General features: G+C 35.5%; 3 protein-coding genes across 5 annotated transcripts in view; 2 read left to right on the top strand and 1 right to left on the bottom strand.

Moving 5' to 3' along the window:
- Positions 1-476: 476 nt before the first annotated feature.
- On the top strand, positions 477-5,423 carry LOC116160668. Of its 2 annotated transcripts, XM_031473932.1 has the most exons (5): positions 477-3,963; positions 4,062-4,808; positions 4,862-4,919; positions 4,974-5,233; positions 5,277-5,423. In XM_031473932.1, exons 2-5 carry the CDS (start codon positions 4,467-4,469, stop codon positions 5,295-5,297), a joined length of 681 nt encoding a protein of 226 aa, XP_031329792.1. In that variant the 5' UTR covers positions 477-3,963; positions 4,062-4,466; the 3' UTR covers positions 5,298-5,423. The 2 variants fall into 2 exon arrangements, with proteins under 2 accessions (XP_031329792.1, XP_031329791.1); XM_031473931.1 differs by lacking the exon at positions 477-3,963 and having other exon boundaries at positions 4,016-4,808; positions 4,974-5,423.
- Positions 5,424-5,939: 516 nt separating this feature from the next.
- On the top strand, positions 5,940-10,980 carry LOC116160286. 2 transcript variants are annotated; one of them, XM_031473458.1, is made up of 3 exons: positions 5,940-6,340; positions 6,849-7,647; positions 9,456-10,980. In XM_031473458.1, exons 1-2 carry the CDS (start codon positions 6,097-6,099, stop codon positions 7,640-7,642), a joined length of 1,038 nt encoding a protein of 345 aa, XP_031329318.1. In that variant the 5' UTR covers positions 5,940-6,096; the 3' UTR covers positions 7,643-7,647; positions 9,456-10,980. The 2 variants fall into 2 exon arrangements, with proteins under 2 accessions (XP_031329318.1, XP_031329317.1); XM_031473457.1 differs by having other exon boundaries at positions 6,849-10,980.
- The window catches only part of LOC116179523, a 2,916-nt gene continuing 1,145 nt past the window's right edge, over positions 9,710-11,480 (bottom strand). The window contains exon 6 of the mRNA XM_031499346.1: positions 9,710-9,777. Within this exon, the coding sequence (XP_031355206.1) occupies positions 9,710-9,777 (68 nt within the window). The remainder of the gene's footprint in view (positions 9,778-11,480) is intronic.

Raw genomic sequence — 11,480 nt, 5'->3', positions numbered from 1 at the left:
TGTGTTTACGAACTAATCGTCAAAGAATGAGGTTAACCCACATACTGATAGTACAAAATGGTGTTAAATGATTAGTTATTCAGTAGAAATACACTGGGAAAAATTATTTAAAATTACATCGTAATTTTGAGCAAAATTAGGAAAAATTACTGCCGGTCTAACGGAAATATTCTCATGATAAGTAAAACCACGGACAAATTAAGTAAATTTACACGGACTATATAACTTTCCACCACATGTAGGCTATCCTAAACTCGTTTACGCGTAAGCGGTATTACAAAAAGGAATTTTGTTACGTAGCGCCTGAGCGAATTAATTTAGGAGTTTATCACGGTAAATACAAAAATCACGAAAGATTTTTTTACTACATTCCTATTCTAAAGACCTTGGCTGTACTCTTGAAAAACAAATCTATTTTAAAATATTGTTTAACTCCAAAAGTAGTAAAGAAAGAAAATATTTTGAAGGACTTTACAGACGGCTTGGTTTTCAAAAACAATAAATTTTTTAAAGATCATCCGACGGCTCTAAGAATTATTATGTTTCAAGACACATTTGAGCCTTGCAATCCGTTAGGTTCTTCCAAAAAGAAGCATAAAACGTTGGGTGTTTACATGATTCTAGGCAATTTGCCTACATATTGGTCCAGAGTTGATAATATATTGCTGGTTGCATTGGTAAAAGAGGCCGATATAGAACATTATGGAATGTCTGCAATTTTTGACGTAATTGTTAGGGATTTACAAGTATTGGAGTCATTTGGTTTAGAACATGAAGGTCAGATTTTCAAGGGTGCTTTATTTGCAATGTTAGGCGATAATTTGGGTAGCCACCAAATCGGTGGTTTCTCAGAAAATTTCAGTACGTCGTCATATACGTGCAGGTATTGCTACATTGAAAAAAAGAATATTAACACAGTTTTAGAAGGTTTCAAATTACGTACAAAACAAGCGTACGAATCAGACTTAGATATGAAAATGATGATAAACGATAACCAATATAAGGGGATAAAAAGTAATTCTGTGTTAAATTCTTTAAGTAACTTTCATGTTTGCAATCCCGGTTTACCTCCATGCTTAGCCCACGATATTTTTGAAGGTGTCGTCCAATATGACTTAATGATAGGTTTAAATGATTTAATAAAGAAAAAGCATTTTACATTACAAACCTTGAACCACAGATTTCAAAAATTAAAATTATGCAATAGCACTACCGTGAACCTTCCTCTTTTTAAAGATAAAAATGATAAACTACCAGGGACTGCTCATGAGAATATGCTCTTTTTACAGTTATTACCTTTTGCAGTATCTGATTTAATAAACGATTTCGAGGATCCGACTTGGCAGATGATCTTATTATTAAGAAAACTTACAAACATACTTTGTAACAATACGGTGAATTGCTTTGATAATTTATAAAGATATTCCCAATTTCTTTATATCAATTTTATTGTAATTGGTTTCTAATCTGATCACAACCTGATAAATACAAATATAAACTCTTATCTTTAAACAATTTGGTCATTACCTGATACCAGCACAATCTAAACTAAATTAAATTACAACTGCCTAATGGCTATCAAATTTGTTTTCAGACTCTATTCAACAACCACGTTTCTCATGACAATATACATGCAATTGTTTTCGTGCAACTATAAATTATTTTTTAAATTAAATATTTGTTTCCATACAACTTCTAGCTGTTGAACTCTCTTCTGGGCAAGTAGCCTACTTAAAATCTCGAAAGAATACCTTACAGAACGTATTAAAATCTTTCCTAATGCATTATTCTCACCTAATGCTTCAGTTTGGCCCCTTAAAGCATTTGTGGATGTTACGTTTTGAGTCCAAACATAGATATTTTAAAAGCATAGTTAAACATTCTCCCAATTTTAAGGACGTCCTTTATTCTTTTGCTGAAAAACACCAGATGTTACAAGCTCTTCAAGCAAGTCAGCCTTCTATTTTTACGGATAAAGTTATTTCTGAAAATGTAATCGTATACGATAGTAGGTATTACTCAGGGGAATTTCGTTCTATTATACAGAAAAATATGGCTCCTAATAATAATGTGCTATTTCTGTGTAAATGTGCAACGTACAGGGGAGTTAAATTTACAGAAAATTCATATTTTTGTTACCATAGAGATGAATACGGAGATTTTCTGATCCTTAAATTGCATTATATTATTATAAATCAGGACTATTCAAACATGTTTTTAATTGGGCAATCAACTAAACTATCATATGATGGGTGTACAGGCCTATATTACAAATGTTCGAACGGTGACACCAAGGAAAAAATGGTTGGCTGTTTCCATGAACAATTACTGCAACATGAACCACTGTACCATTGTTTTGTAGATACTGCGGATGCGTTTTATTTCAAGTCTGCACCATTAATATATCAATAAATGTATAGAAACTGAATAGGTAACCATAACGTTTATCCGAATGTGCTATATAAAGGGCGATTTATACCGGCAGTCAAAACATAAAAATTGTGTTGTATATGGGATCCTAAACAAAAAATACGAAATATTTTTCCGTTCGGCATATCGAGAAATTAAGTTTTTGTTTATAAAATAAATAAAATTTGTAATACCATGGGAATTGCACTGAAACAAACGCTACTTATTAATGTGATGAAGAGCAAAATTGAAACCAAAAATTTATTCTTCGTTTAGAATCCCATCTGTAACACGAATTTTCATTTCTCCCCTCCTGGTATAAATCACCCTGTATACATGGTGAGAGACTAAGGTTACAACTGTCTATAGCAAATGTCAAAATATTGAATAATATCTCAAATAAAATTTGTTCGGAATTACTTAAGTGTTTAATAACATAAAAATATTTTCAAAGATGGTGGACATCCGGTTACATGGGAAGTGGACATAACTTTGTTATTCTCAAGGACGTTAAAAATACCTGGACGCGGCATTACCCATCTACTAAATTGAAGTCAACATGTACTTATAGGCGCGGGTGGGATGTTGACTTCACAACAAATCGCGCAATGCCGTGTCCAGGTATTTTGAACGTCCTTGGTTATTTTGTATTATAAATTTTAGTATTTCCCATAAAAAAGCAGTTTATTAAAGATGCATTTGGTCTCAGACGAACCGTTCTGGGGTCTACTTGGAATAGTCAATTGTATCAATAAATGTTATTAAATTTGAAAAGTAAATGTTCTTCTAATACTTGACAGGTTATGTCTTTCAAGAACGAATCGTGGAAACGGTAACCGTCTAAAACCAGAATAATGTAACATTAATAAAAATCGAGATAAAAACTAACCTTTTTTATAGGGAGTTCAAAACTGTAATCATAGAGCGTTTCATTTAAAACGAAGTCTCCACTTCCGATTTCCGATATAACCAGAAGTCCTACATCTTTGAAAATGTTTCTTATTAAGCACTCAATATTGAACAAATTGTATTTGAAATATTCTTCTCTACTGTTCACCGTACGTTGCGGTAGACCGATTTTGTCCTACTCACTCACCGCAGGACCACCGAAAAAGTTCTAAAAATCATATCTTGCAAAGTAGTAAAGAAACAATTTTAATAGCAATTTACTCGATAACTCGACGAGTTTTTTAAGACAACTGTTTAACGGTATTCTGGAATATTTATCACACGGATCTACCTTGTGTTAACAGCAACGATTTCCAGAGACCGAAAATGTGGACGTTAAATTTTGAACTCAGCTATAACCACAAAACGCAAAGTGGTTTCACTTTCTTCATTACTTTGGAAACTATGATTTTTTGAAATGTATGCAACCTTTTTCGGCGACTCTGACATCTGTATATACGTACATACATACAAGAATATTTCAGATTTCAATTATGAACGAAGAAAAAGTTTTTTTTTAAATTTGGAATAACTTCCGAACAAAGAAGTCCATTGTGGTACTAAATGCTGCCGATGAAAATCTGTACGAAAATTTAGTGCTAAGAGGTAAGAAAGAATCTTGTCGCATCTGTTCCATAAATGCATAATTTTTATCTTGCTGCAAAAAAACGAAATTTGGCAACCCATTTCTACCGATTCTACAGATGGCAGCCTACTTGCAAGCACTGTTTCACTGACGTCTAATGCTGAACAGGTACCACTTGTAGAGGAGCCATATTTATTTCTGGAAATACCGACTAATGATGTCGATCCAAAGGGATCGCAAAATTTAAATGACAGCAATCCGGCCGTTCAAGAACTCTCCATACAAAATTTAAACGCACCCGAAAGGCTAATAACGGAAAACTTTTGGAGGACCTTTCAGGTGCCATAGATGATGATGGTGTAGTACTTGGTGATGGTTCAAGTACCCTACTTTTAAAATTAAAAGACCGTAACGACTACAAAAATAGCCTTAAGAGACGAAGTAAACTTTCACCTACTTCAATTGCTAAGAAGACGACAGTTTAGACGAACAGATTGTAAGTCTCAATGAGGGATTTTCAACAATGGACGATAAACGACTCTTTGAATTATTACACAACACATACGAACGACAACGCTTTTATATAAACAATGAGACTCCGTCTATTACACAGCTACAAAAATCGTGGCCTTGTCTGTTGCACGGAAAAGTTTTGTACTGGAATTACAGAAGGTTGATGTGTCAAGATTTAAACCAGTTGGAAGCTGGCATCAACATTAAAATCGAAAGAATGTTGGAATTTGCACGCACTAAAAAATTAGTTAAGAAAATTCCTACTGATATAAATGATCAACATATAGAATTACTGCGAGTGCTAGCAAAGCAATTTAAAGAACGTTTTGAAATGATATTTAAAATTCTTCCGGTAGGTGCTATAAATATTCTTTAAAAAGAAATACAATAAAATATATTTTTTAGGATCGCGGTCATGCAGAAGAAGTGGAATCTTTGAGCCCATGTATTATATTTGCTCAAGGTAGATGATATCCGAAAGTATAATTGATGTTTTTTTTAAAAGTTTGTTTTACAGATGAAAATAAATATATCGTGGTTATTGAAAAAATTCCAATAAATGAAGGATCCGGTTCTTTTATTGGTGCACTCAAAGAATTTTATGCTTGCTTTTTCGTTTTTAATATGAAGTACCCTTCTAAGGCTAACTCAACTTTGGAGGTATTGCAAAGGTACTTCATGAAAACACATCCAGATTCCGGAACGAAGTCTACCACTTACACGAAATCGAAATCTGCTGTGATAAGATTCGTGCAATCTTTTTCTGACTATGTTACGGTAAGATATTGTCATCAAAATTTCATTACCAATTATAATTTAGAGCAGCACTAGCAACAAGTAACGTTACGTCGCGGAGATATAGGACCCTTTGATTTTAAATAACATTTTCATGTTTATTTTGTTTTTAGTATTTTAGTTGTCAAAGCATTCACCATACATGTATTTAATAATGTCTTATATTCATAAAGTTATATGCAGGAAATTACATAGTTTTTTCAAGTTTTCCATATTATATTTTCTATTTCATTTGTAGAAAAAATGTTGTATATAACACTAGCACAACGCTAAGTTATTTTGCGCATTCGTCTGATATTTTGACTCGGCTTCGCCTCGTCAAAATACCTTCAGTCTCAATGCGCGAAAGTGAACTTTGCGCTCTTGTTATAAAATTAACTATTTTGAGAGGACACTATATAAATATAGTCGCAAACATTCAAAAAAAGAAAAAAGACTTTGGATAACATGCAAATAACTTGTATACAAAAAAAGTGTGTGAAAGGCTATTTTTTATTTATCTTGTGCGGCGATTTCACACTTGGGTATAGGTAAAGCTAAAGCCTCTGATGAAACGTCGCACTCGATAAATCTACACTTTCATACACTTTGCAAAAATAGTTATTTACGAAAGCGTAGAAGGCCACACAACAAATTTTATTTCGCATCTCGTCCTCTAGATCATATAGTGTAGTGTAGTTGTTTCAGTGTTCGCGCCACGAAATTTAAAGCCAATGTAAAAACTTACGCTCCCTCTACTTTCCCCTCTTGTCGCGCTTGCAACGGGCTTCATTAGTTGTTTTCGTGCGAGAGTGTACGCCACGCGTTGTTTTGTTTTTACCACTCAACGTTTTTTACCTTATTAGATGGGTCATAAACGGAAAGCTAAAAAGCTAATTCGTAAGCGAAATAAAAGAAGGAGGAAAGATGATCGATTACAGGATATCGCGTATAATATTTTATGCGAATTGCGGTCGAAGCAAGGTCGTGACAGCGATACGGAGGTAGATACCAGTGCTGATTCAGAGCAATCAGCATCAACACCGCGTGCCGGTCCTTCGGAAACAAGTTTTGATAATCGAGATTTATCATCTCTCCTTTACGAAAGTGGTAAGCCTTGTTTTATGTTCCCTGCCTTATCAAAGTACGCAAACGAGTTTTTGTTGTACTTCTTCCAAGCTGGAAAGTAGTTTTCCTTAGAAATTTTGGCCTTCCCAGTAACGTAACAGGTATTCAAACGAGTCTTTGACATACCTGCCGCTACACTTTTAACGAGTTTTAAAAGAAGGTAGCTTGACATAATCTTTCAACAAGTTGAAAGAAATCCTTTTGAAGGCCGTAAGGCTGTAGCTTCTTTAACAAATTTGGTTTTACCACTAATTTAGCAGGTGTTCAAACGAGTCTTTGACATACCTGCCTCTACACTTTTAACGAGATTTAAAAGGTAGATTTGATAGACGTTTTTTTGTCTTTTAAAGGTACAGTGGTACCTTCCTTTTTTCAAGGAGTTGGAAGAGGTTGAAAGAAGGCCTTTGGGCTTTAGTTTATTATTTTTTAGCTACAAATTTGGTAATTGTCTGCTTCTCCTTGTAATTTGGGTTTTGTTTTCTGGATTTAGAAGCAAGCGCAGACGGGGAAAAAGAAAACGTGCCTCCCTCTTCGATTCCGTCAGAATTCCTAACTTTGTTGGGCCAATCCACAGAACCGGCAGTTACCTTACACAATGAACTGCATGTCGAGTTAGTCTCTCGCTGGGAGAGTATCTTGAAATCGGGGTTGGATCCACAAGTGGCCAACGATTTAATATCCAAGTATCCCCCAGCAGAAAACTGCAAGGTCATTGGGGTACCTAAATTAAACCCCGAAATCGAAACCGCCATGACAGAACAACACAAGCAAAGGGACAAACGATTAGCCGAAACTCAGGGACGACTTGCAGCAGCTCTCGCAGCAATCGGCAGGAGTTTGACGATTTTGTTAACTCAGGAGGGGAGCGATCTAGGGCTGACCCTTATTGAGTACCTGAGCGATGCGAGTCGCCTTCTCTCCGATGCTCATCACCAAGAATCCGAGGCTAGAAGATTTTTAGTGGCATCAGGCCTAAATAAGCAATGCCGGGAGACTATTGCTGCAGCTCCTATAGGTGAATGGCTTTTCGGAAATGATCTTACAGAGCGTATGAAGGCTGCGAAGACCCTTGAACGTTCATCAACTGAATTCAAACCTACGAAGCCAAAACCTATAATTAAAAACTTCCCTAAAAGGCAGGGAAATGCGAGGGGTCTGCCTCGGACGCTGAACACATCCAGTCGGGGCAGACCGAAAAACTACATACCACAACTGAGAGACCGCTACCAACAGTTACCCAGAAAATATTATCAAAATCAGTCCCAACACCAGAATCGTCGTTAGTGAAGGTAAACAGGTCAGCCGGAAGATTAAGTTTTTTTGTAAATGCTTGGCGTGGAATAACCCGAGATCCGGTTATTCTTTCTTGGATTGAGGGCTATACTATACCTTTTAGTAAACAACCGATACAAACTTATCGGCCAAAGCAGATGCGATGGTCGAAAACTGAATTATCAGTAGTTAAAATTCATTTAACTAGTTTGTTATGTAATGGAGTAATTTCAAAATGTCGCCCTTCAAGGGGCCAATTTGTGTCGAACATTTTTTTAGTGCCCAAGCCTGATGGTTCACACAGACTAATCCTTAACTTAAAAGAGCTTAACCAGTACATAGAAACTCAACATTTTAAATTAGAAGACTATAGATCAGTTACTAAGTTAGTTACGGAGAATTGTTTTTTCGCATCTCTGGACTTAAAGGATGCATATCACTTAGTCCCAATTAGAGTTAAGGATAGGAAGTTTCTAAGATTTTACTTTGAGGAAGAGCTTTTTCAATTTAATTGTCTTCCTTTTGGGCTTTGCACTGCTCCTTTAGTGTTTACAAAAATATTGAAACCAGTTTTTGCCAAACATAGACTACAAAATTTTGGGTCTAATGTTTATCTAGATGATTTCTTACTTCTTGGAGACTCGTTTCGCGATTGTTTATCTAATGTTGCCACTACAAGATCTCTACTGGAAGAACTAGGGTTCATTATAAACGAGAAAAAGAGCCGATTTACACCCAGTCAGAGTATACAGTACCTAGGCCTTGTTTTTAATTCTCGCTCGATGACAGTTAGTCTTCCAGTTGAGAAGCAAAAACGTATTCTGCAAGATATCCACACTTTAGAGACTAAACTTAGTTGCAAAATTAGAACCTTCGCAAAATTCATTGGTAGGATTATTGCAGCAACGCCTGCGGTTCGTTATGCGATGCTGTACACTAAGAATTTTGAAAGGCAAAAATTCTTAGCTCTTAAAAAGTCAGGGGGGGAGTACAACAGTACTATGACAATTCCCTCCACACTGCGGCACGATTTTCTTTGGTGGAAGTCTCACATTCAGGAAAGCAGATGTATTAGACCCATAAATTACACAATGGAGATTTTTAGTGATGCATCTCTTTCGGGCTGGGGAGTAGCTTGTTCAGGTAAAAGGTCTCATGGATTCTGGACACGAATGGAAAGCAAAAATCATATCAATTTTGTGGAGTTGCAGGCAGCCTTTTTTGGTTTGAGGTGCTTTGCAGCTAATTTTAAACAAACCAATATTTTACTCAGAATAGACAATACCACTGCTATATCTTATATAAACAGAATGGGGGGTGTCCAGTATCCACATTTAAATACGTTGACTCGAGATATTTGGCAGTGGTGTGAGAAACGCGAATTATGGATTTTTGCTTCGTATATTCAATCTTCCGATTATGTTGAAGCAGATCGCGAATCAAGGCGTAAGGTTTCTGAATCTGAATACGAGTTATGTGATCTTGCCTTCCGAAAAATCTGTACCGATTTAAGACATCCAGACATAGATTTTTTCGCTTCTAGAACCAATAATAAGTGTGAACGATATTTTTCCTGGCTTAGGGACCCAGGAGCAGAAGCAGTGGATGCCTTCACTGTAAATTGGGTTGATAAAAATTTTTATGCTTTCCCTCCTTTCGCGTTAATTCTCAGAGTACTTCAGAAAATTAAGTCCGATAACGCGGAAGGGGTTTTGGTTGTTCCCTTTTGGCCTACACAACCTTGGTGGCCATTATTTAATGCATTATTAATTAAACCACCTATTTATTTCAAACCTAATCCTAACTTGTTGTTATCTGCTGATAGGACGCCACATCCGCTGCACGTAACCCTTACCCTGGTAGCAGGACTGTTATCAGGCTAGCCTTAGAAAACAAGGGAATTCCAGAGATGGCCGTGGAAGTATCCCTCGCCTCGCTGACCAAATCCTCAATAAGTCAATATAACCATGGCTTAAAATTATGGTGGGATTTCTGTGTAGGAAACAAATTCGATCCCTTTATTCTCAACTTTAACAACATTTTAAGTTTTTTAAGCGATTTGTTTAATAGAGGATTTAGTTACAGTAATCTTAATACCGTTCGGTCAGCCCTCTCGTTAATACTTTCACCAGAAGTAGGGTCTGACGCTAGAATTAAACGGTTTTTTAGAGGGGTCTTTAAGTTAAGACCATCCTCTCCCAAATACATACTTGGGATCCTACCATAGTTTTAAGCCATTTATCAACATACTACCCTAACCAGGACTTAAGTTTGGAACAACTAACACGTAAGCTTGTTACGTTACTAATACTAATAACCGCACATCGAGTGCAGACGTTGTCTCTGATCAGAGTTAAAAATATTATTTTGAACGAGGACAAAATTCAGATAAGGATTCCAGATAGAATAAAAACCTCAGGACCTAAAAGCTTCCAACCAATACTGGAAATTCCTTTCTTTCATGAAAAGCCGGCTTTATGTGTGGCAAGTACTTTACAACACTACTTGGGGAGAACAGAAACCTTAAGAACGCCGATGATTTCAAACTTGTTCATTACATTTAGAAAACCGCACAAGACCGCATCGACTCAGTCAATCAGTCGTTGGATTAAGAGTACTCTGGCTGAATGTGGTATCGACACCAAGATTTTTACTGCACATAGTACTAGACACGCTGCTACCTCCATGGCTGCAAGAAAGGGCGTCAGTCTAGACGTTATTAGAAATACAGCAGGTTGGTCTGCTTCATCACGGGTATTTGCTCAGTTTTATAATCGACCAGTGTTAGAAGAGCAGTCGGTGGCAAATGCCATTTTAGGATTATTGTAACCTTAGATTTAGTTGTATAACTTTAGATCGTTGTCATTGTAAGGAATAAAATCCTTTCTTGGTTTCTGCTCGTTTGGTTGCAACTGCTTTAAACATCTACACTATATGATCTAGAGGACGAGATGCGAAATAAAATTTTAAGATTAAACGAACTTACCTTAAGTGAAGTTCAATCTAAATTTTATGAAGCATCTCGTCCGAATAGATCATAGCCCTCCCTTCCCAGCCCTATTTTTTGGAGTTGCAACAAAGAAGCAGAATGGCTGTAAAAAATGAAGCCCGTTGCAAGCGCGACAAGAGGGGAAAGTAGAGGGAGCGTAAGTTTTTACATTGGCTTTAAATTTCGTGGCGCGAACACTGAAACAACTACACTACACTATATGATCTATTCGGACGAGATGCTTCATAAAATTTAGATTGAACTTCACTTAAGGTAAGTTCGTTTAATCTTAAAATTTTACTTTGTTGCAATCGGAATCTACAATCACACATAACAATTATATCTTAGTTTATGAAAATATGCATCAGATTAAACAAATTTATGTTTTGTATATACACAAATAAATATTTACTTAATAAAAAAAAGAATTATTCTTGTAAATGTATGTTAGATTCAAAGTACTGTTATTCTATATAAGAACATACAAAATTGACATAAGAGTTCAGAATGCTTCATTAAAGATTAAATAATTGTCATTTAAAGAATGCATATTATTGTAGCCAACATTGATACTGCAAATAAACATTGCTTTTAGTTTATATTTCTTTAAATGAAGAATTACTATACACCATTAGAGATGATTAGAATGTTGATACTACATTAAGTATTTTAGTTTCAAGTATGTATTTTTTTCCTTCTATAATTTGAATGATTTGTTTCAAATATATATTTGATTAACATAATCTTTTCACTATTTTACTTAAAGAAGAAAATGTTATTTTTACCATCCTTCTAACTTCATTTGTGAAATAAATAGTTTAAAATAAAGCAACAAAATATTTCAATTAAAAGAAATTTATT

Source organism: Photinus pyralis, unplaced genomic scaffold, assembly GCF_008802855.1.
Source record: "Photinus pyralis isolate 1611_PpyrPB1 unplaced genomic scaffold, Ppyr1.3 Ppyr1.4_LG1, whole genome shotgun sequence".
Lineage (NCBI taxonomy): Eukaryota > Metazoa > Arthropoda > Insecta > Coleoptera > Lampyridae > Photinus > Photinus pyralis.
This window is presented reverse-complemented; position numbering and strand designations above follow the sequence as displayed.

What these genes read in the sequence shown, in the direction of transcription:
- LOC116160286 (XM_031473457.1), top strand. Translation starts at nt 7,789, where the DNA reads ATGCGATGGTCGAAAACTGAATTATCAGTAGTTAAAATTCATTTAACT.
- LOC116160668 (XM_031473931.1), top strand. Translation starts at nt 4,467, where the DNA reads ATGGACGATAAACGACTCTTTGAATTATTACACAACACATACGAACGA. An exon ending in TGATATTTAAAATTCTTCCG is followed by an intron (nt 4,809 to 4,861) that starts GTAGGTGCTATA and finishes TATATTTTTTAG; the next exon opens with GATCGCGGTCATGCAGAAGA. An exon ending in ATGTATTATATTTGCTCAAG is followed by an intron (nt 4,920 to 4,973) that starts GTAGATGATATC and finishes TTTGTTTTACAG; the next exon opens with ATGAAAATAAATATATCGTG.